Source organism: Salmo salar, chromosome 11 (assembly GCF_965601325.2).
Source record: "Salmo salar chromosome 11, fSalSal1, whole genome shotgun sequence".
Taxonomy (NCBI): Eukaryota; Metazoa; Chordata; class Actinopteri; order Salmoniformes; family Salmonidae; genus Salmo; species Salmo salar.
In genome coordinates this window covers 12,973,000-12,995,463 of record NC_138301.1, presented here as the reverse complement: position 1 = coordinate 12,995,463, position 22,464 = coordinate 12,973,000, and the positions used below count along the sequence as shown (strand labels likewise).

The 22,464-nt window shown below is 44.8% G+C and overlaps 1 protein-coding gene across 1 annotated transcript in view; it reads right to left on the bottom strand.

Moving 5' to 3' along the window:
- The window catches only part of itfg1 (integrin alpha FG-GAP repeat containing 1), a 129,068-nt gene that overhangs the window by 80,453 nt on the left and 26,151 nt on the right, over nt 1–22,464 (bottom strand). Inside the window, exons 9-10 of the mRNA XM_014126507.3 lie at nt 18,925–19,019; nt 5,147–5,319 (exon numbers count right to left, since the gene is read on the bottom strand). Coding sequence (XP_013981982.3) covers nt 5,147–5,319; nt 18,925–19,019 — 268 coding nt within the window. The remainder of the gene's footprint in view (nt 1–5,146; nt 5,320–18,924; nt 19,020–22,464) is intronic.

The window sequence follows — 22,464 nt, the reverse complement described above, 5'->3', positions numbered from 1 at the left end:
CATGTTGTATGATGCAGAGAAGCACACTCCATACTGCGGGCACAGTGGAAGAGCCCAAAGAGGAGGTACCCAAACTACCAATCTAACTCCCAATGAACCTGATACAAACAAACTATTGCATAAAAAAAACTGGTGTACCTATAGTATGACAAACCATATTACACCGAACAAAAATATAAATCTCAACATGCTAAAAAACTTCAATGAGCAAGCCGTCCTTCATCAACTGGCCTCTGTAAAATGGTATAGAATCAGCTTGATCCCCTCTGTCAAAGACACTTGGACCTTCTTTTTTTTATATAGTCAGTGGTATTGTTAACAAACACGCCCCCATAAAGAAAATGAGAATTAAAAAAAACAGGTTCTGCCCCTGGATCGACCGTGATCTTGCAGAGTTACTCCACCTCAAGAATTGCATTTGGCGAAAGGCTCAGCACATGCATACTCAGGCTGACTGGCTCTCGTTCAGGATAATGAGAAATAAGACAAATCACCACTTCATTAAGTCAGGATTCCTATTTGACTAAGCCATGCCTCCTTGCCCGTCCAACACTTCATCTCCCACCCCTTTTAATGCGACTATCCCCGATGCTTCTCCCTCTTTTTCCCCTGCCCCGCTACAAAGTTTCTCCCTGCAGGCGGTCACTGAGTCCGAGGTGCTAGAGGAGCTCCTGAAACTTGACCCCAAAAATCCATCTGGGTCAGATGGTTTAGACCCTTTCTACTTTAAGGTTGCTGCCCCTTTCATCGCCAAGCCTGTCTCTTCTTTCTGGGGAGGTTCCCATTGCTTGGAAGGCAGCCACGGTTCGTCCTCTATTTAAAGGGGGAGATCAAGCTGATCCTAACTGTTATAGGCCTATTTCTATTTTGCCCTGTTTATCAAAAGTGTTGGAAAAACTTGTCAATAATCAACTGACTGGCTTTCTTGATGTCTATAGTATTATCTCGGGTATACAATCTGTTTTCCGCTCAGGTTATGGATGTGCCACTGCAACCTTAAAGGTCCTCAATGATGTCACCATTGCCCTTGATTCTAAGCAATATTGTGCTGCCATTTTTATTGACTTGGCCAAAGAAATCTGCTGTCTCAGCCGCTGCCTGTCACCAAGGGTGTACCCCAAGGCTGGATCCTAGGCCCCACACTCTTCTCAATTTACAGCAACAACATAGCTCAGGCAGTAGGAAGCTCTCTCTATATGCAGATGATACAGTTATACTCAGCTGGCCCCTCCCTGGATTTTGTGTTAAATGCTTTCTTAGTGTCCCAACAAGCTTTCTCTACTCGTAACCTTGTTCTGAACTCCACCAAAACAGAGGTCATATGGTTTGGTAAGAAGAGTGCCTCTCTCCACACAAGTGTGATTACTACCTCTGAGGGTTCAGAGCTTGAGGTAGTCACCTCATACAAGTACTTAGGAGTATGGCTAGACAGTACACTGTCCTTCTCTCAGCACATATCAAAGCTGCAGGCTAAAGTTAAATCGAGACTTGGTCTCCACTATCGTAATCGCTCCTCTTTCACCCCAGCTGCCAAACTAACCCTGATTCAGATGACCATCCTACCCATGCTAGATTACGGAGACATAATTTATAGATCAGAAGGGTGCTTTTGAGCGGCTAGATGATCTTTACCATTCAGCTATCAGATTGATATGGCAGGCTACAATCCAAAGAAAAACCAACAGGAATTATAAATGTTTCTTTAGGTCCCAGGCTCTTATAATGGAAACCTATTGTTCCTATGTAATTCTACCTCCCAGATTGCAATTCCTATGGCTTCCACTAGATGTCAGTCTTCATTCAAGGTTTCAGGCTTGTTTCTTGAAAAACGAGCAAGAATTTTCAGTTTTAGTGAAGAGAGCACCGGAACAATATCAGTCTTTCGGCGTGCGGTGAAGAGGGCGAGCGCTTACTAATTTTACTTTCCTATTAAACATACTACTTCAGTATTAAATATGATAGTTTATTTACATTTTAGGGTACCTGAGGATTAAATAGAAACATTGTTTGACTTGTTTGGACTAAGTTTAGTGGTAGCTTTTTGGACTCCTTTGTCTGCATGTTGAAGGAGTGGATTACTGAAAATCGATGGCGCCAACTAAACTGACTTTTTGGGATATAAAGAAGGATTTTATCTAACAAAACAACCATTGATGTTGTAGCTGGGACCCTTGGGATTGCAAACAGAGGAAGATTTTCAAAATTAAGTGATTCATTTAGTTGCTATTTGTGATTTTGTGAAGCCTGTGCTGGTTGAAAAATATGTTGATGTGGGGCGCCGTCCTCAGACAATTGCATGGTATGCTTTCGCTGTAAAGCCCATTGTAAACCGGACAACGCAGTTAGATTAACAAGAATTTACGCTTTTAAATGATATAAGATACTTGTATGTTCATGAATGTTTAATATTACGATTATTTATTTGAATTGCGCGCCCTCCAATTTCACCGGATGTTGTTGACAGGTGTCCCGCTAGCGGGACGCCTATCCCTAAAAACAGCATGATCATTACACAAGTGCACCTTATGCTGGGGACAATAAAAGGCCACTCTAAAATGTGCAGTTTTGTGACAACACAATGTCACAGATGTCTCAAGTTGAGGGAGCGTGCAATTGGTATGCTGACTGCAAGAAGGTTCACCAGAGCTGTTGCCAGAGAATTCAATGTTCATTTCTCTACCAAAAGACGCCTCTAACGTAGTTTTAGAGAATTTGGCAGTATGTCCAACCGGCCTCACAACCACACACCACATGTATGGCATTGTGTGGGCAAGCAGTTTGCTGATGTCAACGTTGTGAACAGAGTGCCCCATGGTGGCGGTGGGGTTATGGTATGGGAAGGCAAAAGCTACGGACAAAGAACACAATTGCATTTTATGGATGGCAATTTGAATGCACAGAGATACCGTGATGAGATTCTAAGGCCCATTGTTGTGCCATTCATCCGCCGCATCTCCTCATGTTTCAGCATGATAATGCATGGCCCCATGTCGCAAGGATCTGGACACAATTCCTGTAAGCTGAAAATTTCCCAGTTCTTCCATGACCTGCATACTTACCAGATATGTCACCCGTTGAACATGTTTGGGATGCTCTGGATCGACGTGTACGACAGTGCGTTCCAGTTCCCGCCAATATTCAGCAATTTTGCACAGCCATTGAAGAGGAGTGGGACAACATTCCACAGGCCACAAGCAACAGCCTGATCAACTCTATGCAAAGGAGATGTGTTGCGCTGCATGAGGCAAATGGCTGTCACACCAGATACTGACTGGTTTTCTAATCCATGTCCCTACCTTTTTTTTAAGGGATCTGTGAGCAACAGATCTGTATTCCCAGTCATGTGAAATCCATAGATTAGGGCGTACTGAATTTATTTCAATTGACTGATTTCCTTATATGAACTGTAACTCAGTAAAATCGTCAAAATTGTTGCATGTTGGGTTTATAATTTTACCGCTAAACTAATGAAGCAACAATGAATCTTCAACTGCTAAGGGCCTGAAATGCATATTTTTTGATTGACACCTCCTCAGACGAGTCAATAAAAGCCTGAGGCTGATGGCTCTGGCATAGAGTGTTGCTCATTAAATTAAAACATGATTATACTATTTGAAAAGGTCAAATGTCAATCTCTTTGGCAGGAAATAGGTTGGAGACTGCCGTGCTTAAACACTGTGTGCCATGGCGCCTCAAACAAGCCCCCGAGCAGCTATTACCATTCATCACAGACACTCTGCAGGGACGAGACAGTCACAACGTTTTTCCCTATTCCTCGTTACATAGGAACTTGTTTGTTTTGACTTCCAGTTTCCAACACGACACATTGATTGGTTCCCAGAAACAAAATGGCTTTTTGGGCTCATCTTAAAATTCAAATATACATTTATTCTGTAACGATAGGAAGTGTGTGGGCAGGCAGGACTTTCATCCATAACCCAGCTAGAAATAACAAGCGAATGGGAGCGAAAGAATAGAAGAGAAGAAAAAGAGAGTGTGAGAGAGAGAACGAGAGAGAGAGTGGGAGGCACATTAAACTGGCCAAACATTTGGTAAGCAGAGTCTGTTCGAGCACAGAGTACACCCAACCAATGAACACCAATGCGGCACGCAACCGCAGACAATTACAAACTAACGTCAAGATGTATGAACTTGTAGGCTAGATCAACACAATGTCGCAAATACAGGCCATTGCCGAGTCTTGGGATGAAACCGGACCATCTGTTTTGATGGTATTTATACAGTACTACATACCAGCAACATGGTTTGTAGTTACTGACAAGAGAATCCTTATTAATCGTCACCATCGTCAAATCCTCACAGCCATCTTCTGTCCATGTTCCTCATCTGGTTTTAAACTATGACCCTGGATTGGTCATGTATGATGGTTGGTACAGGGCTTAACATGTGATTCAATTCCATGGCTTAAAGACATGGACTTGGTGGAATTAGAACAGACCTCCCAGGATGAAGGTGACCCAAAGAGAAGAAGGAGTTAAGCTGCCGGAGAGATTCGACTGACCCTCCAGCGGAAATTAAGGTGCACATGTTCGTTTATGTGTGTGTGTTTCACCAATGTCCCAGAAATGTTCCACATCTTTCTTACTATGTCTTTGTCTATTATGAAGTCACACAGAGGGAAGAGAACAATCGGCATAAAAAGGCCTAACTTTGGCCCTGTCCTGACTGATATCTTATCTCAATCTATGGGCTGCTGATAATCCACACATCCTCTTCCTGCTGTCTGTCCTCTCTGACCGTGCCACCTCATCCCAGGGTCAGGAGCATTTTAAAGACTGCTGCTAACTTTGGCTCTTATCGGTCATGTCCCCATGCTGAAGTGTGACCTGGGGCTTTCACTTCATCACTGAACATTCATTCCTCTAATCTATTTAAATCTAAAGCCATTCAAGGTTAGAATGACATGTTTTATATGGATATTGACACATAATATTGGCTTTCAACGTACAATCATACTGTCTGCACACCAATCTAATCCAAAAAGCATTTTGGGTCAGTGAACATAAAATAGATAATTGAAAGTCGTAGCGATTACCAATGTATTCTTATCTAACAGAGCCTAATCTGACCTGGCAGGAGACCTCTCCCCTAATAAATTTTTCCTATGGGTCAGTGTACCACTCACCTCCCGCTAGTATTGCGCAGGATGACCAGGGCGTCAGGGAAGCCGTCCATGTTGTAGTCTCCCAGGTGCAGGGTGATGGGGTTGTGGAGCTCCCCAGCAGCAGGGGTGGTCTGGGGGGGCACAAAGCCCCAGAGAGTCTCCCTCCTCTGGAAATCTGTCAGGACTGGCACCCACTGCAACAGGAGAGAAAACAATGACGCTGGTTCAGCTCATTGATGATATACTACACCAGAATGAGACTCGGAGCGAAAAGAAAATGAAACCACATTGACTATTATTAACTGCTGGTGTATTTAGCAGAACTGACATCGCGGTGAGAGCGGGCTCAGTAGGGTTGCTGAATCACCGCCATTAATGCCACAAGTCAAAAGATAGAAATGAGTGCTAGGGCAGAGGGAATTTCTTCCTTCCTGTTCCCAGCAATAAAACAGTTATTTTCCATCTGAACATATTTTGTATTTGAAAAGAGCTGCAGAAATGAGATCTATCACTGTGAAACCCACTGTGACTGTGTGGCCCATTTTTGACCTCCCTTGATTATACAGTACCATGATAAATATTGCAGTGAAAGATATTATATATATATATATATATATATATATATATATATATATATATATATATATATATATATATATATATATATATATATATATATATATCTCTATATATATACACACACACGCCCTCCTCTGCATAGCTCTATCAACACATATTCCACCCTTGACAGCTCAACTGAGTAGTCAATAAACCCTGGGGACATCTCCCTCTCTGACAGTGACTGATGTTCATCATAATAGAATGTGAATGTACAAAAAAATCATACTAACTACTGTGGGTAAATTCACATTCAATTATATTTACAAAAACGTACGCACTCGCGACTAAGTCGCTAACGCTAAGAGCGCCTGCTAAATGACTAAAATGTAAATATTGAATTAGTCACTGAACACATAACGAATAGGGAATAAAATCCAAGTAAGATTCCGTAATAGAGTGTTGCATCCACTGCTAAAAATGGCCAGTCTCACAGAGCGACATCCTCAGATACCATCATTAGTAACCGTTTTCTGAATGGACGGATGTGAATACGAAAACTACACAAAGAGCTTTAAAAAGAGAGGGCAGCGGGATAGGAGCAATTCTTTATGCAGCTGAACGCCTCTCTATTTTCCCCTCGTCTCCACAAGGCCCACCTATTATTGGAAAGCGCTGGGGAGGCGGGAATGCAGATGCCATGGGTTTAAATATTCATGAATGTTAAACAGGAAAAGCCAGGTGCATCTCTGCACATTATATCCGCCAGAGGAAGCGCCACGAGGGTAGCGGTAATGGCTGCTAATATGGCTGTTCTCCCTCTCTGAATACATAAACACAGTCAACATATTGACAGACGGAGAAAAGAGCAGCAGGACGAGAGAAGAGAAAGTCGAGGTCATAAGAAAAAGTGTATAGTCCCGTGTGAGTATTTACAGGGGATAGGCCTCGGCGCTGTATCAGTACCACATAGGCTCTGATGTATAACCCTGTTGATTTGGCGCCGCTACAAGATAGGGCAGGGGAAGACGGTGTGATACGTACGGCTGCACCAGGAGGGAATGCGTTAGGGATGAGGGACGCGTGGGAGAGGCAAGTGTTTTTGTCTGGACAGTGTGGGTGAAACAATTGTGAGTATTTGTATGAGCTATGTACAAATTGTGCTGGGGGTGAAATGGCATCTCCATCTTAGGGCTCTTGGCCAGAAAGCCCGTCATACAATCCCACCCAGGTGATTGAAGTCCCAGTGAGACGAGCTCAGACCCATGTCTTTAGCAGGCCTGGGCGGGGAGTTAAAAAAAATTTGAGCGATGTGTCATTGGCTGCAGAGGTTGATTGGCCGCTTCCCTGTCACAGGGACTGCTGACAACGATAACTTTAAATAAATGTGAAAGGTTATGGGTGTTTGGAAGAATGACAGGAAGTGAATGAGCTTAAATGACGACTTCCTTCAAGTGATATTAACATGACGGGTCATGACGAAGTTGAATGATCATTCAGTTTTCGTGTGATGAATACTGACTGGTTTTAATGAGGGTTTCGTGATTGGCTATGATTATCTAAATACAGTAGAAGTTATGACTGAAACAGCCATGTAAACAAGTCAGTATGCCACAAAATTGATTAAGCTGGGTCACTGGTGAGTGGATCCTCAACTGTTGAGTCTGATAATAAAAATAGGAACTTCTCTGCATCTTGGCTATGAGTGCTGCTTCACTGTCAGCTCTACTCACAGCTGGTCTACACCGGGGAGCAGAAGTCTATCAGCATTGTGCTGACTGAAGATTTACTAGGTTTATTAGACCTCAACGCTGTCTACTGTACATGCAAATCCTCCCCATTGATTCATAGACATACTTATGAGAGGGGTGATGGAGAAAGAAATGCAGAGAGAGAACAAGCGAGAGAGAGACAGAGAGCGAAGACTAAGAGTAGGTTGACTAAATGGATTTCAGACACTTTTTCAATGGAAGACATCCAGACAAAGTTTATAAATAACCGTAAGGAGGTGCCAGGCAGCCTGGGTGCCAGCTGGTCAGTCGTACTGTGAGGCAGTGGGTGACTCCAGGAGTTGAACAAACCCAAACCATCCCTACCAGGCTGGCAGCCAGCATACCATACTAACATACTTTCCTTGCACAACAATCCCACTAGATTGCTGAAGACGTATACAACACATCAGCACATCATATTCCAGGCCTGCGGCTTGATGAGTCCTGCTTTCTGTTTCCTTTCTAATGCCAATTTTAGGAGGGAGAGAGAAGAGAAGAGAGAGAGGAGGAGAAGAGAGGGAGAGGATGTGTTCAGAATACCAACAGGAGGACTGACTGAGCCTCCCAGTGGCAAGGCAGTCTGCTGAGCTGAAGCCTGCTGAAACTGTTCCAGAGCTGCCTACAGAGGTGTGACTGAGTGGGGGGGGGGGGGGGAACAGGGAGGGGTGGCAGGTTGCTGGTCCTGGATTTGACAGGAGAAGTGCGGCCATTGTCCCAGTGTCTTTACAGAGATCTCTCTCTGCCACTTTGACGTAGGTCTGATCCCTCCTGGAAGAGAAAGTAGATTTATGCTGCATGTCGGAGGGAGGGGAGGGGCAGTGGGATACCAGTGGCTGAGTGGAGTGCTCCTCTGACGGATGGAGACAATCCTCCTTCATTACCCTGCTGGATCATAGCTCCATCTCTGTTCACATGAGTCAGTCTCTAGGGCTCCACTTCAGTGTCTCAGGTTTGTACATAGACACACAGAGGAGCCAGTGCCTAGTCGTACACGGTGTGTGTCCATCTTTCAGTTGGAGAGGGATTCATGTTCTTACTCAAGACAAGTACCCACAAGCTAATATGGCAAAAAATGAAAAAAAGACATGTTCTGGTCTTCAAGGTGCCCGTTTAAAAAGGCACATCTCATGCTCTCGTCTGTACCGTGACTGACAGAGGGAGCAGAGATGTGACGGTGGAGATGAGAGAAATTGTACATTTTTGCTGCAGGTGTTGAGGGGAGAGATCTAGGTCCGGTTTGATCCAACGGGATGTTATAAAAACACACATAAGGTATTCTCCTTGCGTCTCCCGATCCTCACCGCTCCTGATTGGGTTGATCAGCCTGAGCAGAACGCAGAGGATCAACCCATAGCTTAATCAAGCAGGAACCAGAAAAGGCGAGGCAAGCAGTGTCATCCTACACAACCAGCCTCTCAGTAATTAACTGACTCCGTTAGGGTATTTCCATTTATTTAAACATTTTTGTTGCTATTATTATTATTATTATTTCCTGGTCATTAGGGGAAACACACCAACCATGTATTTGCCTTTGTTGTGCCACTCAAGCAAAAACATAGTAATGTCCCCACAAACAGATACTTTTCCCACACGGCATTAACAGCAGTTTGGGATGTTTCGAATTCATTGACTGACTAAAATCAGAAAATATTGTTTATGTCAGGCAGTGAGTGACTACCAGATACATCACAACAATGACTCAAAAGGGTGTGTTCTTCTAAACATCAGGCCGACTAGACATCCTCAATTGAGGCCAACACCCAAAGAGGAGCAAGAGACATACCACCTTGTAAGAGATGTGGGTAAAGTAAACGTTCCAAAGTAAAATAGGACCCGCAACACATTGAGTGCATGTTGATGGCATCAGTATTATTATTTTACAGCAGGTGCAGTGTGTGGAAGAGGAGATCATGCATGATTAACCAGGTAATATGAGTGGTACAGTCAGCAAGGCCTGCATTAATAGACTCATAAGGTCGCAAAACCTTGAGATAATTTGAAGGTCAGGCAGAGAAGCGAAGCACATTTTAATAACGAGGTGAGCTTGAAGCATAACATACAACAGTATGTTATTTAAATGAAGTTGTTAAACACTACTTATGTGTGTGTAATCATTCAGAGGTGACCAATTTTTAAATTTTTATAGAGTGCCCTTTAACAACTCACTTAAATTCTGAAATTCAAAGGATCAAAAGGTCAATGGATTATACATATATCACTGGAAAAGGTGACAGTGCAGGGACATAAATACATGATCTTATTAAATCGAGAAAAATAGGGTGTTTTCTTCTCCAAAGTAATTCAAAACGTTTGATGGTGAGAGGGAAGCGGCAGGAATACAAATGTAATTTTATCAATCCCAGAGAAATCTCTGCGCCCAACGCAGCACAACACACTTCTCGTCGTCAAATTGTTTACTAAAGCGAAAAAAGCTACAGTGTCAGCAGTTTCGCAGTCCTATCGATTCACCACTGGGGGAACAACGGCTCATTAGGCCAAGAAATTTAAATTTCAGAAGCCACGGGGAACGGCAGACAAGGTGCCATTATATCCATAGAGAACACAGGCGTCGCCGCGGACAACATGATAAAAACATGCTTCTAATGAACGCCCTGCTTTATGATCCGCAGTGAAAAACGATATCGCTCATCACATTATCACTGCAAAGTCATTCCAGTTCATTCACAAGACTGCATATAGCGCGCAGCTGTTTTGTCCTTTCAATTTCCATGGAGCAGCCTATTATTATAATTTATACCACGTTATTGTTGAATACTCATTTCTGATTGGCTAAAAGGGAATTTTAGAGTTGGCATTAAAACCAGATATGGGACAGTTGGAAAATATATAGAACACCTATGAAGTAATTCCAACAATAAGCGCCATTTTACCGTTCTAAAACACTGCACCGTGCAGATCGTACTTGCTACAGTGTTACAAAGTCAAATCAACAACCACACAAACGGAAATTGGATACATTCTAAACGCAGGTCCAATGAGGAAAAATGTAGCTAACTAGGATTAATCAGTTTTTGCAGCATCTGATGTCCTAACGTGTTGAGTGATCCGTCAATGAGTACGGTGCGCAAAATAATGCAATAGTTCGATTAAAACGTTTAGATGCTTAGCCAAAATAACAATTTCCCTCATCATCCTGTTTACATTGACACATCTGAAATCAGGCTAAGTGATGGCACTCGGATAAACGCCAATCAAATAAACGCTCTACCATAGTGACCATATTATTTTTGGTAAGCATATCAGTTCCTGAGTTCGGACATATAAAGTTTGAATGTGGAAACTACCTCTATGACGTATACATTGGCCGCATTCCAAACACTTAAACGACACACCCAATCCCCTCAGCCCTCAAATTAAGTAGGCACTTCCGATGACGTCTCACGAGTATTCACTTGCAGGGCGAAGGAGGAAGGAATGATTTTTAAATGGAACGCCCTTGTCCGGAAATTCGTCACTGCTTCATCCCGCGATGACAGCCACCGGCAGCTTGTGGGTGCTTTATATGCGCTGCAGTCAATTATGATTGCATGTCTACCTATATTTACTATATAATTTATGAATATACACCTACTGTATGATAGCTAGCAAATTAATTAGCTAACTAACGTTAGACTGGAACTTGTGACGGAAAATGTTTGTTTTTTTACAATTTCCATAAGCTAACCAAACAAAAACATCATTACTTTTACAATAGGTGTTTGTGCCGTAATGTGCATTAGTAGCACACATTCTAACCTTTTTACATTCTATTTGACTTACACTTGTATGTTAACTTATCCATATTTGACGTTGAGGTTTTACATTTCGGCTGACTTTACTTAGTGGATGTACAATTATCGCGGAATGAATTATGGGGCGTTTCAAACTCCATCAAAAACGAGGCCGAGGGGTTTACGTTGCGAAATTCCCTTGTTTGGATCGACGTCCAAGATGGTGACCTGGATTCCCCCAACGGCATAAGGCGAGGGTGTGTCTTTTTATGAGTTTGAAACGCAGCCATTCTGTTGTTCCGAGGTTCGCTCGGCTGGTGATAGCACATGCGCAGATCAAATACACTACTGGAACGGCAATTAAAGTTACATGTGCTAAAAAAGATTGCTCAGAAAACCAGGTGTTAATCAGCGTATGCCTACTTCGAGTTTGACCTTACCGCCGATTACGATAAAGAGTAAGGTGTTTACATGACTATTGCATAATCTGCCAACTGTCATAATCAGTTTAATACCGAATTATTACTGTGCATGTAAATGTCCTCAATGCTGCAGTCATCATGTAAAATGTCACTATGCTGTCAAATCCTCCCACGTGTTTCTACACTGAACAAAATTATAAACGCAACATGTAAAGTGTTAGTCCCATGTTAAATGAGCTGAAAGAAAAGATCCCAGTTTATTTCTCTCAGATTCTGTGCACAAATTTTAAACATCCCTGTTAGTAAGCATTTCTCCTTTGCCACAATAATCCCTGTTGAACAGTATTTCTGTCTGTAATAAAGCCATTTTGTGGGGAAAACTCGTTCTGATTGGCACGGCCTGCCATAGGTGTGCCTTTCAAGGACCATCCATGGCAGCACGCTTGCCCAGTCATGTGAAATCCATAGATTAGGGCCTAATGAATTTATTTCAAATGACTGACTTCCTTATATGAACTGTAACTCAGTAAAATCTTTGAAATTGTTGCGTTTATATTTCTGTTCACTATAGTTTGACCAACTGGTATTGTTGAATTCGGTTGTTATATTGGAAGGTTTGCTAGCGCCAAACGATATAGCTAGCTTTTTTTTTGCAACGTGATCTCCTGTACTGTAATGAAGAGTGAGTAACTTTTCTATGCCAGGTGAAATGGTGCATCATCAGCTCATTGTTATGGATGTATCCAAATAAATGCCACTAGAAAACAGCATAAACAAAGGCAAATGCAGCTACTCTGCTGTTATTCTGTCTGTACTGTTTGACATGACTGTGCTAGCTATAGTTGGCTAGCAAGCAAGCAAGCAAGGGATAAAAACGTTTCCGGCCACCATGGCAACCGAATAAAAAGAACGGACGATTGGATCACGTCTCTGGCAACGGACTAGCAACCAGGTCTGGTGGGATGGTAAAAAAGTATAAATGTACTTATCAAAATGAAAATATAAATGAAAACATATCATTTCTATTCTATACCAGAAATGTGTGTTTTAGTATTGTTTTCTTTGGAATCTCTGGTACTGTATAAGCGGGATAAAACGCCTCCACTCTGTATATTACCTTGGAAAAATTAACTCCACAGAGGGACTCCGCAAACCCATCGTCCTAGTGTGTCGTCCATTAATTCCAAAGTAATGTACAGAAAGCCGGTGTTTATCCCTTACCGTACTTAAATTATGTATGTAATCTATGGACTTCTGTATATCGCATGTCACATTTCTCTCCTGATAGAGATGCAGAGATTTACTTAAGTCAGATTTGACAATTTTTAACAATTGAGGCCAAGATAAAATGCCTTCTAACACAAATGTGAAAAAAAAGTTAAATAGGGTAAATGCAAGAGGTGCTAATGAGTGAGGAAGAGCAAAGTAAATAGAAAAAAGATAGCGTATTTCATTGCCCTGTGATGAATAACGAAACACTGTCCATGAGACCGAAAGAGAGAGAGAGAGTTCGGGGAGGCAGACCTGATGACAAAGCTGGTAACAGACTACATCCACATGTCAGCATGTCACAAAGACAGAGGTTATCTGTGGATGGCACCTGGTGCTACCGTGCCCTGTGTCTGGCTGTCTCAGACTGATGGCCTGACTCTTTCACATTGGAAATTTGCCAGTGTATATTAAAGCGGTGGGGTGGAGAAAATGGCCATGTCCTGTTCCACTCTCATATGCATCAAGTGATGTGGGCTTTGGCTTTGGCTGGGATTCAACTGGGATTCAACTCAACTGTCTGTTCCCACTCACGAGTCTTCAGATGATTGACTGGTCATCCAAATGATCAAGAAGACGTAGGCTACCTAACGCCACACACTCACACGGTTCGACTAACTCTTCTATTCAGGACAGTGTTCCCATGCTGTAATGGTGCCAGCAGCGTGCCAGCAGCACTGCAGAAGCTGAGTAATAACAGCTCAGGCAACAGGAACAAATATTATTTATCTTCCTCCCAAAAAGAAATACAAAAGAAACAATCCGACCAGCTCCAGATACTGTCAAACCTAGGGACAAAGGTTTGGATATGCACTACATGAAAATGAAATTAATAACAGTGTGGTGCTGGGGAGGAGAGGTGGAGCTGTACGGGCCAACCCATGTACCCCCCCCCCCCCCTCCCTTCCCTACGCATTGGAATTCTTTGCACATCCCTAGGTGCTTACTCATGCCTCCTCAGACAATCTGCCGTTGCCCTCTCCATGTTTTATGGATGGGCTTTCCTCCCGACACGCCGATTAAGGGACAATCAAATTCTAGGCCACCTCCCGGCCCACGGATCCCAGTCTCTGGAGGAAGGGCAGGCTATAGGTTCCATTAACATGTCTGGATCCTGTCGGAGCGGGGACACGTGACTCCTCCCCCGACCACGGACACAGAGGGTTGGTTGAAATTAAACCTAGTGGCTTGCGAAAGTATTCACCCCCTTTTGCATTTTTCCAATATTGTTGCCTTACAACCTGGAATTAAAATATTTTTGGGGGGTTTGTATCATTTGATTTACACAACATGCCTACCACTTTGAAGATGCAAAATATATTTTTTTGTGAATCAAACAACAAATAACTTTACTTGAGCATGCATAACTATTCACCTCCCCAAAGTCAATACTTTGTAGAGCCACCTTTTGCAGCAATTACAGCTGCAAGTCTCTTGGCATATCTAGCCCTGAGGTTTCTGCCCATTCTTCAAGGCAAAACTGCTCCAGCTCCTTCAAGTTGGATGGGTTCCGCTGGTGTACAGCAATCTTTAAGTCATACTACAGATTCTCAAGAGGATTGAGGTCTGGGATTTGACTAGGCCATTCCAAGACATTTAAATGTTTCCCCTTAAACCACTCGAATGTTGCTTTAGCAGTATGCTTAGGGTCATTGTCCTGCTGGAAGGTGAACAAATCTCTGGAAGACAAACAGGTTTCCCTCAAGAATTTCCCTATATTTAGTGCCATCCATCATTCCTTCAATTCTGACCAGTTTTCCAGTCCCTGCTGATGGAAAAACTTCCCCACAGCATGATGCTGCTACCACCATGCTTCACTGTAGGGATGCGGATCCTTGGTGTGATGAGGTTCCTCGGGGTAATGATGTGTTGGGTTTGCGCCAGACATAGTGTTTCCCTTGATGGCCAAAAAGCTCAATTTTAGTCTCATCTGATCAGAGTACCTTCTCTCATATGTTTGGAGTCTCCCACATGCCTTTTTTTAAGCAATGGCTTTTTTCTGATCACTCTTCTGTAAAGCCCAGCTCTGGAGTGTACGGCTTAAATTGGTCCTATGGACAGATACTCCAATCTCCGCTGTGGAGCTTTGCAGCTCCTTCAGGGTTATCTTTGGTCTCTTTGTTGCCTCTCTGATTAATGCCCAGCTTGCCTGGTCCGTGAGTTTTGGTGGGCGGCCCTCTCTTGGCAGGTTTGTTGTGGTGCCATATTCTTTCAATTTTTTTAATAATGGATTTAATAGTGATCGGTGGGATGTTAAAATGTTCTGATATTTTTTTATAACCCAACCCTGATCTGTACTTCTCCACAACTTTGTCCCTAACCTGTTTGGAGAGCTCCTTGGTCTTCATGGTGCTGCTTGCTTGGTGGTTCCCCTTGCTTAGTGGTGTTGCAGACTCTGGGGCCTTTCAGAACAGGTGTATATATACACTGAGATCATGTGACACTTAGTTAAATAAAGCCCACCTGTGTGCAATCTAATTATGTGACTTCTGAAGCTAATTGGTTCCACCTGATCTTATTTAGGGGCTTCATAGCAAAGGAGGTGAATACATATGCACGCACCACTTTTACTTATTTTTTGAATTTTTTTGAAACAAGTACATTTTTTCACTTCACCAATTTGGAGAATTAGTGTATGTACATTACATGAAATCCAAATAAAAATCAATTTCAATGACAACCTGTAACGCAACAAAATAGGAAAAACGCCAAAGGGGATGAATACTTTTGCAAGGCACTGTACACTCAAAAGAGTTACTAATATTTCATGGATATTGGGTGGATTGGTATAGTTCTGGATGGATATGGTAGGTAGATGTATGGAGTTCCACCTACAGGAGAAAATAGACTATCCCTTCTCATGCAGCAATTCAATGAGACCCAGTGTGCTGTGCTCATATTCAGAGGGCGTGTGAGTGAATATAATGGACAGCCTCTGTAAACAGTCTAATGAGTGTGAAGCTACATGTTTACGCTGTCAATGAGCAGCGGATTAGCGTGATAGGAAAAACACACAGCGAGATCAAATGGCCTCAATCAGTGTGGGAGGGGAAAGCGGGGGGAGCCATGTTCCTGCACACACAGACACGTCTCTATAGAAGCATGCACACCTGCAGGAACGTACCGGAACACATACCTACGCAGACAAAGATCCCAGACACTGATTGAACAGAGCATCTCCTCCTACCAAGCTTCTAATCCAATCATGTCTCGTAGCCTGAGGTCAGAGGGAACTACACAGGCTAGCTGAGAGAAAACGAGCAGGAACTCAGTGGTGAGACAAAGAGAGAAGAAAAAAGAGAGAGATACAGTATATATAGAAAGTGGGGGAGAAGATGGAGAGATAGTGGGTAAAGGTAGAAGTAGCCAGCTAGAGGATCGCTAATGGAATCAACTACGGAAAACTTTTCCATTCTCCTCATTACATTTACATTTACATTTAAGTCATTTAGCAGACGCTCTTATCCAGAGCGACTTACAAAATGGTGCATTCACCTTATGATATCCAGTGGAACAACCACTTTACAATAGTGCATCTAAATCTTTTAAGGGGAGGGTTAGAAGGATTACTTTATCCTATCCTAGGTATTCCTTAAAGAGGTGGGGTTTCAGGTGTCTCCGGAAGGTGGTGATTGACTCCGCTGTCCTGGCGTCGTGAGGGAGCTTGTTCCACCATTGGGGTGCCAGAGCAGCGAACAGTTTTGACTGGGCTGAGCGGGAACTGTGCTTCCTCAGAGGTAGGGGGGCCAGCAGGCCAGTGGTGGATGAACGCAGTGCCCTTGTTTGGGTGTAGGGCCTGATCAGAGCCTGAAGGTATGGAGGTGCCGTTCCCTTCACAGCTCCGTAGGCAATCACCATGGTCTTGTAGCGGATGCGAGCTTCAACTGGAAGCCAGTGGAGAGAGCGGAGGAGCGGGGTGACGTGAGAGAACTTGGGAAGGTTGAACACCAGACGGGCTGCGGCGTTCTGGATGAGTTGTAGGGGTTTAATGGCACAGGCAGGGAGCCCAGCCAACAGCGAGTTGCAGTAATCCAGACGGGAGATGACAAGTGCCTGGATTAGGACCTGCGCCGCTTCCTGTGTGAGGCAGGGTCGTACTCTGCGAATGTTGTAGAGCATGAACCTACAGGATCGGGTCACCGCCTTGATGTTAGTGGAGAACGACAGGGTGTTGTCCAGGATCACGCCAAGGTTCTTAGCACTCTGGGAGGAGGACACAAGGGAGTTGTCAACCGTGATGGCGAGATCATGGAACGGGCAGTCCTTCCCCGGGAGGAAGAGCAGCTCCGTCTTGCCGAGGTTCAGCTTGAGCTGGTGATCCGTCATCCACACTGATATGTCTGACAGACATATTTCATAGTTGGTGTACTGCTTAACAATTAAAACTTAGAACACTAGATGAATGAAACAGTAGTTTTTAAAAATAGACTAAACTCAGCAAAAAAAGAAACGTCCTTTTTTCAGGACCCTGTCTTTCAAAGATAATTCGTAAAAATCCAAATAACTTCACAGATCTTCATTGTAAAGGGTTAAAACACTGTTTCCCATGCTTGTTCAATGAACCATAAACAATTAATGAACATGCACCTGTGGAACGGTCGTTAAGACACTAACAGTTTGCAGACGGTAGGCAATTAAAGTCACAGTGGTGAAAACTTAGGACACTAAAGAGGCCTTTCTACTGACTCTGAAAAACACCAAAAGAAAGATGCCCAGGGTCCCTGCTCATCTGCGGAAACGTGCCTTAGGCATGCTGCAAGGAGGCATGAGGACTGCAGATGTGACCAGGGCAATAAATTGCAATGTCCGTACTGTGAGACGCCTAAGACAGCCCTACAGGGAGACAGGACAGAAAGCTGATCGTCCTCGCAGTGGCAGACCAAGTGTAACACCTGCACAGGATCAGTACAGCCGAACAACACAGCTGTGAGACAGGTACAGGATGGCAACAACAACAGCCCGAGTTACACCAGGAACGCACAGTCTCTCCATCAGTGCTCAGACTGTCCGCAGTAGGCTGAGAGAGGCTAGACTGAGGGCTTGTAGGACAGTTCCTCACCGGCAACAACATCCCCTATGGGCACAAACCCACCATCGCTGGACCAGACAGGACTGGCAAAATGGGCTCTTCACTCAAAAGTCACGGTTTTGTCTCACTAGGGGTGATGATTGGATACGTGTTTATCGTCGAAGGAATGAGCGTTACACCGAGGCCTGTACTCTGGAGTGGGATCGATTTGGAGGTGGAGGGTCCGTGATGGTCTGGGGCGGTGTGTCACAGCATCATCGGACATAACTTGTTGTCATTGCAAGCAATCTCAACGCTGTGCATTACAGGGAAGACATCCTCCTCCCTCATGTGGTACCCTTCCTGCAGGTTCATCCTGACATGACCCTCCAGCATGACAATGCCACCAACCATACTGCTCGTTCTGTGCGTGATTTCCTGCAAGACAGGAATGTCAGTCCTGTCCTCATCTCTGACAGCGAAGAACTGCACAGTATGACAACCAAACAAAAGCCAACATATGTTCTGCCATCTTTCTCCTTTCCTTCTCCCTCAGTCTTCTCCTCTCCCTCAGTCTCCCCCGGCTCAAATCATAATTGTCTGTGACAGGCACACAAAAGCAGACGTATGTGGGGGAAAGTGTGAAAGCCGTGCTGACTGTTATCTTCTCTGCAAGACTCTCATTAGTCTCGGAGTGGGCCATTTTCTCTATTGTTGTCCTGCCACTTATGAGTGTGTGCTGTCGATCTCCTGGATGAGGGGGGTAGTTATGGGGGAGAGTGGTTCTGAGACTAAGAGATGGGAGTCAGATAGAGGTGAAGAGGTGGGGGTGATGCGGGTATTGGCTGTGTCACTCAGCAGCTCTTCTAAAGGACCTTTGGTGTTTACAACATGACTAAGATGCTCATGTCTGAAAGAAAAAAAAAAAAAACTGACATTCAAAATAGCAGCCTGTGAAGGACGAAGGCAGGGCTCGTTTAGTTTAAGGATGGAGCAGGATTCGATGTCTCTGTCAGGTTTCAATGGAGGAGTACTGTACCTCAGGTTCCCCGGGCTTAGAAAGGTAGATGGCACTCCTGTGGCATGCATCGTCCAGACACACTGGGAGAAGGTGGTCCTGGAACCCATCTCCATCTGGAAGAAAATGATTAAGACATGAATAAAACAAGGCGCAACAAAAAGCAGGATGGGGGAAAACTGAAATGAACAGAACAATGGAGGGAGGAGTAAAAACATTTCATCAGAGCATTGAGGAAAGAGAGAGACAGATAGGGAGGGAGAGCGAGAGATGGGAGTGAGGTAAAAGGTGAATGATAGGGACTAATACAGTAGTTTCACAAATCAGAGCGAGCTTGTCAGTCTTTTTTCTGTGTTATCATCCACTGATGTTTACTGTCAGACCAGTAGGATGGCACTGGCTTCCACTGATGAAGCACATTATTATTCAGACAGAGAGTGGGAGAGGCGGATGGAGAGATAGGAGGGGGAGGAGAAGAAAGAGACAGAGAGAGAGGGAAACCGCAGTGCCTGGTGAAGCTCTGATGCAGGGTGACAACCCCATTGGCATTCATAGGATACAACATAGGACCAATAACAATGTAAATCAGAGGCCGGGCCTGCAGAGAAACCCAGATTGCACACTTCCTGTATTCCCCTGGCCCAGGAAACCAGCCTGCAGACAGACATTACAGTCTGTAATCTGATCTGGACCCTGTCATGCAACCAGACTTGGGAAGGGCTAAGGAGGCTCACTCTGTGTGTGTCAATGTGAAAAGTTGGACACATTTTATGCGTGTGTGTGTTGGTGCGCGCCGATTAAAGAGAAAACGTGATGTACGAGGTGTTATCCTTGGGGACGACCATGAAGGATTTCAGACTTCCTTACCACGACAATGCAAAAGCTAAGAATAACGTGTGTCACTAGTTTGCCTCTCCAACACTGCTCTCAAATAAAAGAGGCAGAGAAGATGAAGTGTACCCCGACAACGTCAGAGAAATATCACACCAGAGATGAACCCCCCCAAAAAAACACTGCCTGGGAGAGAGGGAAACCATCACACCCATTCATATTTCAAAAGCATTACCTGAGAAGACTCTCTGCATATGGACCACTGTAGTTCCACCACAGAGCTGTCAATGTTAAGATACTAACGGAGGAGAGGAAATCCTCCGCGAAGCGCTCAGCTTAAAAAAAAACAAAAAAAACGTCACCTCAGATGTACGCCAGTACACGAGCTACCTCCCGTTCGGAGAAAAACCAGAACACAAATCATCGTGTCGTCGACGTAATTCCTCTACCTGCATCAACAGTCAACTCCTCCTGTGGTCCTAAGCTGTGCACTCTCCATCAATGACTTAAGCATCGGGCGCTGTCGCTTTGAGAAATGCAATTAAGGTTATGATAAGGCGGACGGAATGTTTTGTCTGGCGTATGTTCTGCACGCATTGAGACTACGGAGGCCTGGCTATATTGTGACGGAAGCGTTGCGCCAGCGGAAGTTAAACTGTGGTTTACTTCAACAGACATTCTCGTGGAGTCATTCTAATGCGCGTGTCAAACTCATTCCACGGAGGGCAAGAGCGTCTGCGGGTTTTCCCTCAAACCTTGTACTTGATTGGTGAGTTAAGGTCAATAATTAGTAAAGAACTCCCTTCACTAGGTCTTAACTGAAAGGAGACGCCTGACTAAAGAGTCTTTGGAAGAAAGCCTAACCTAGGTTGGTAACACTGAAAAACCACACAATGAATGTAAAATGGAAACAGCCCATTACATTATCACCATTTGAAATCGTCTAGATTCACGTTATGGATGAATTGTTGATGATGATGTAGTGAGCAAGGCGATAGAGATGGTGTGTGTGTGTTGGAGAAGCGGTTTAGGAGGAAGGTCTCTCCTGTATCCGCGATCTATCACTGAAGTGTATGCGGAAATTGAAAGCTTGGATTGTGATCAGAATAACTCCCACTCCGAAATAGGCAGACGCGTCACGCTCCTCGCTTTCCTATCTCCATCTCTCTATTCCTCCCTCTCCCAGCTCCCCATCTCTATTCCTCCCTCTCCATCTCTCTATTCCTCCCTCTCCATCTCTCTATTCCTCCCTCTCCATCTCTCTATTCCTCCCTCTCCATATTCCTCCCTCTCCATCTCTCTATTCCTCCCTCTCCATCTCTCTATTCCTCCCTCTCCTAGCTCCATCTCTCTATTCCTCCCTCTCCTATCTCCCCTCTCTATTCCTCCCTCTCCCAGCTCCATCTCTCTATTCCTCCCTCTCCATCTCTCTATTCCTCCCTCTCCATATTCCTCCCTCTCCATCTCTCTATTCCTCCCTCTCCATCTCTCTATTCCTCCCTCTCCTAGCTCCATCTCTCTATTCCTCCCTCTCCTAGCTCCATCTCTCTATTCCTCCCTCTCCTATCTCCCCTCCCTCTCCCAGCTCCATCTCTCTATTCCTCCCTCTCCATCTCTCTATTCCTCCCTCTCCATCTCTCTATTCCTCCCTCTCCACCTCTCTATTCCTCCCTCTCCACCTCTCTATTCTTCCCTCTCCCTATTCCTCCCTCTCCATCTCTCTATTCCTCCCTCTCCATCTCCCTCTTCCTCCCTCTCCCAGCTCCCTCTTCCTCCCTCTCCCAGCTCCATCTCTCTCTTCCTCCCTCTCCCAGCTCCAGCTCTCTATTCCTCCCTCTCCATCTCTCTATTCCTCCCTCTCCATCCCTCTATTCCTCCCTCTCTCAGCTCCATCTCTCTATTCCTCCCTCTCTCAGCTCCATCTCTCTATTCCTCCCTCTCCCAGCTCCATCTCCCTCTCTATTCCTCCCTCCCTCTCTCAGCTCCATCTCCCTCTCTATTCCTCCCTCCCTCTCTCAGCTCCATCTCCCTCTCTATTCCTCCCTCCCTCTCTCAGCTCCATCTCCCTCTCTATTCCTCCCTCCCTCTCTCAGCTCCATCTCCCTCTCTCAGCTCCATCTCCCTCTCTATTCCTCCCTTTCTCAGCTCCATCTCCCTCTCTATTCCTCCCTCTCAGCTCCATCTCCCTCTCTATTACTCCCTCTCTCAGCTCCATCTCCCTCTCTATTCCTCCCTCTCCCAGCTCCATCTCCCTCTCTCAGCTCCATCTCCCTCTCTATTCCTCCCTCTCCCAGCTCCATCTCCCTCTCTCAGCTCCATCTCCCTCTCTATTCCTCCCTCTCCCAGCTCCATCTCCCTCTCTATTCCTCCCTCTCCCAGCTCCCTCTCTATTCCTCCCTCTCTCAGCTCCATCTCCCTCCCTCTCTCAGCTCCATCTCCCTCTGTATTCCTCCCTCTCCCAGCTCCATCTCTATTCCTCCCTCTCTCAGCTCCATCTCCCTCTCTATTCCTCCCTCTCCCAGCTCCATCTCTATTCCTCCCTCTCCCAGCTCCATCTCCCTCTCTATTCCTCCCTCTCTATTCCTCCCTCTCCCAGCTCCATCTCCCTCTCTATTCCTCCCTCTCTATTTCTCCCTCTCTATTTCTCCCTCTCCCTCGCTATTCCTCCCTCTCCCAACTCCATCTCCCCCTGTCTGTGTTCTATCTGCACACATCCAGCTTTTCTGTGCT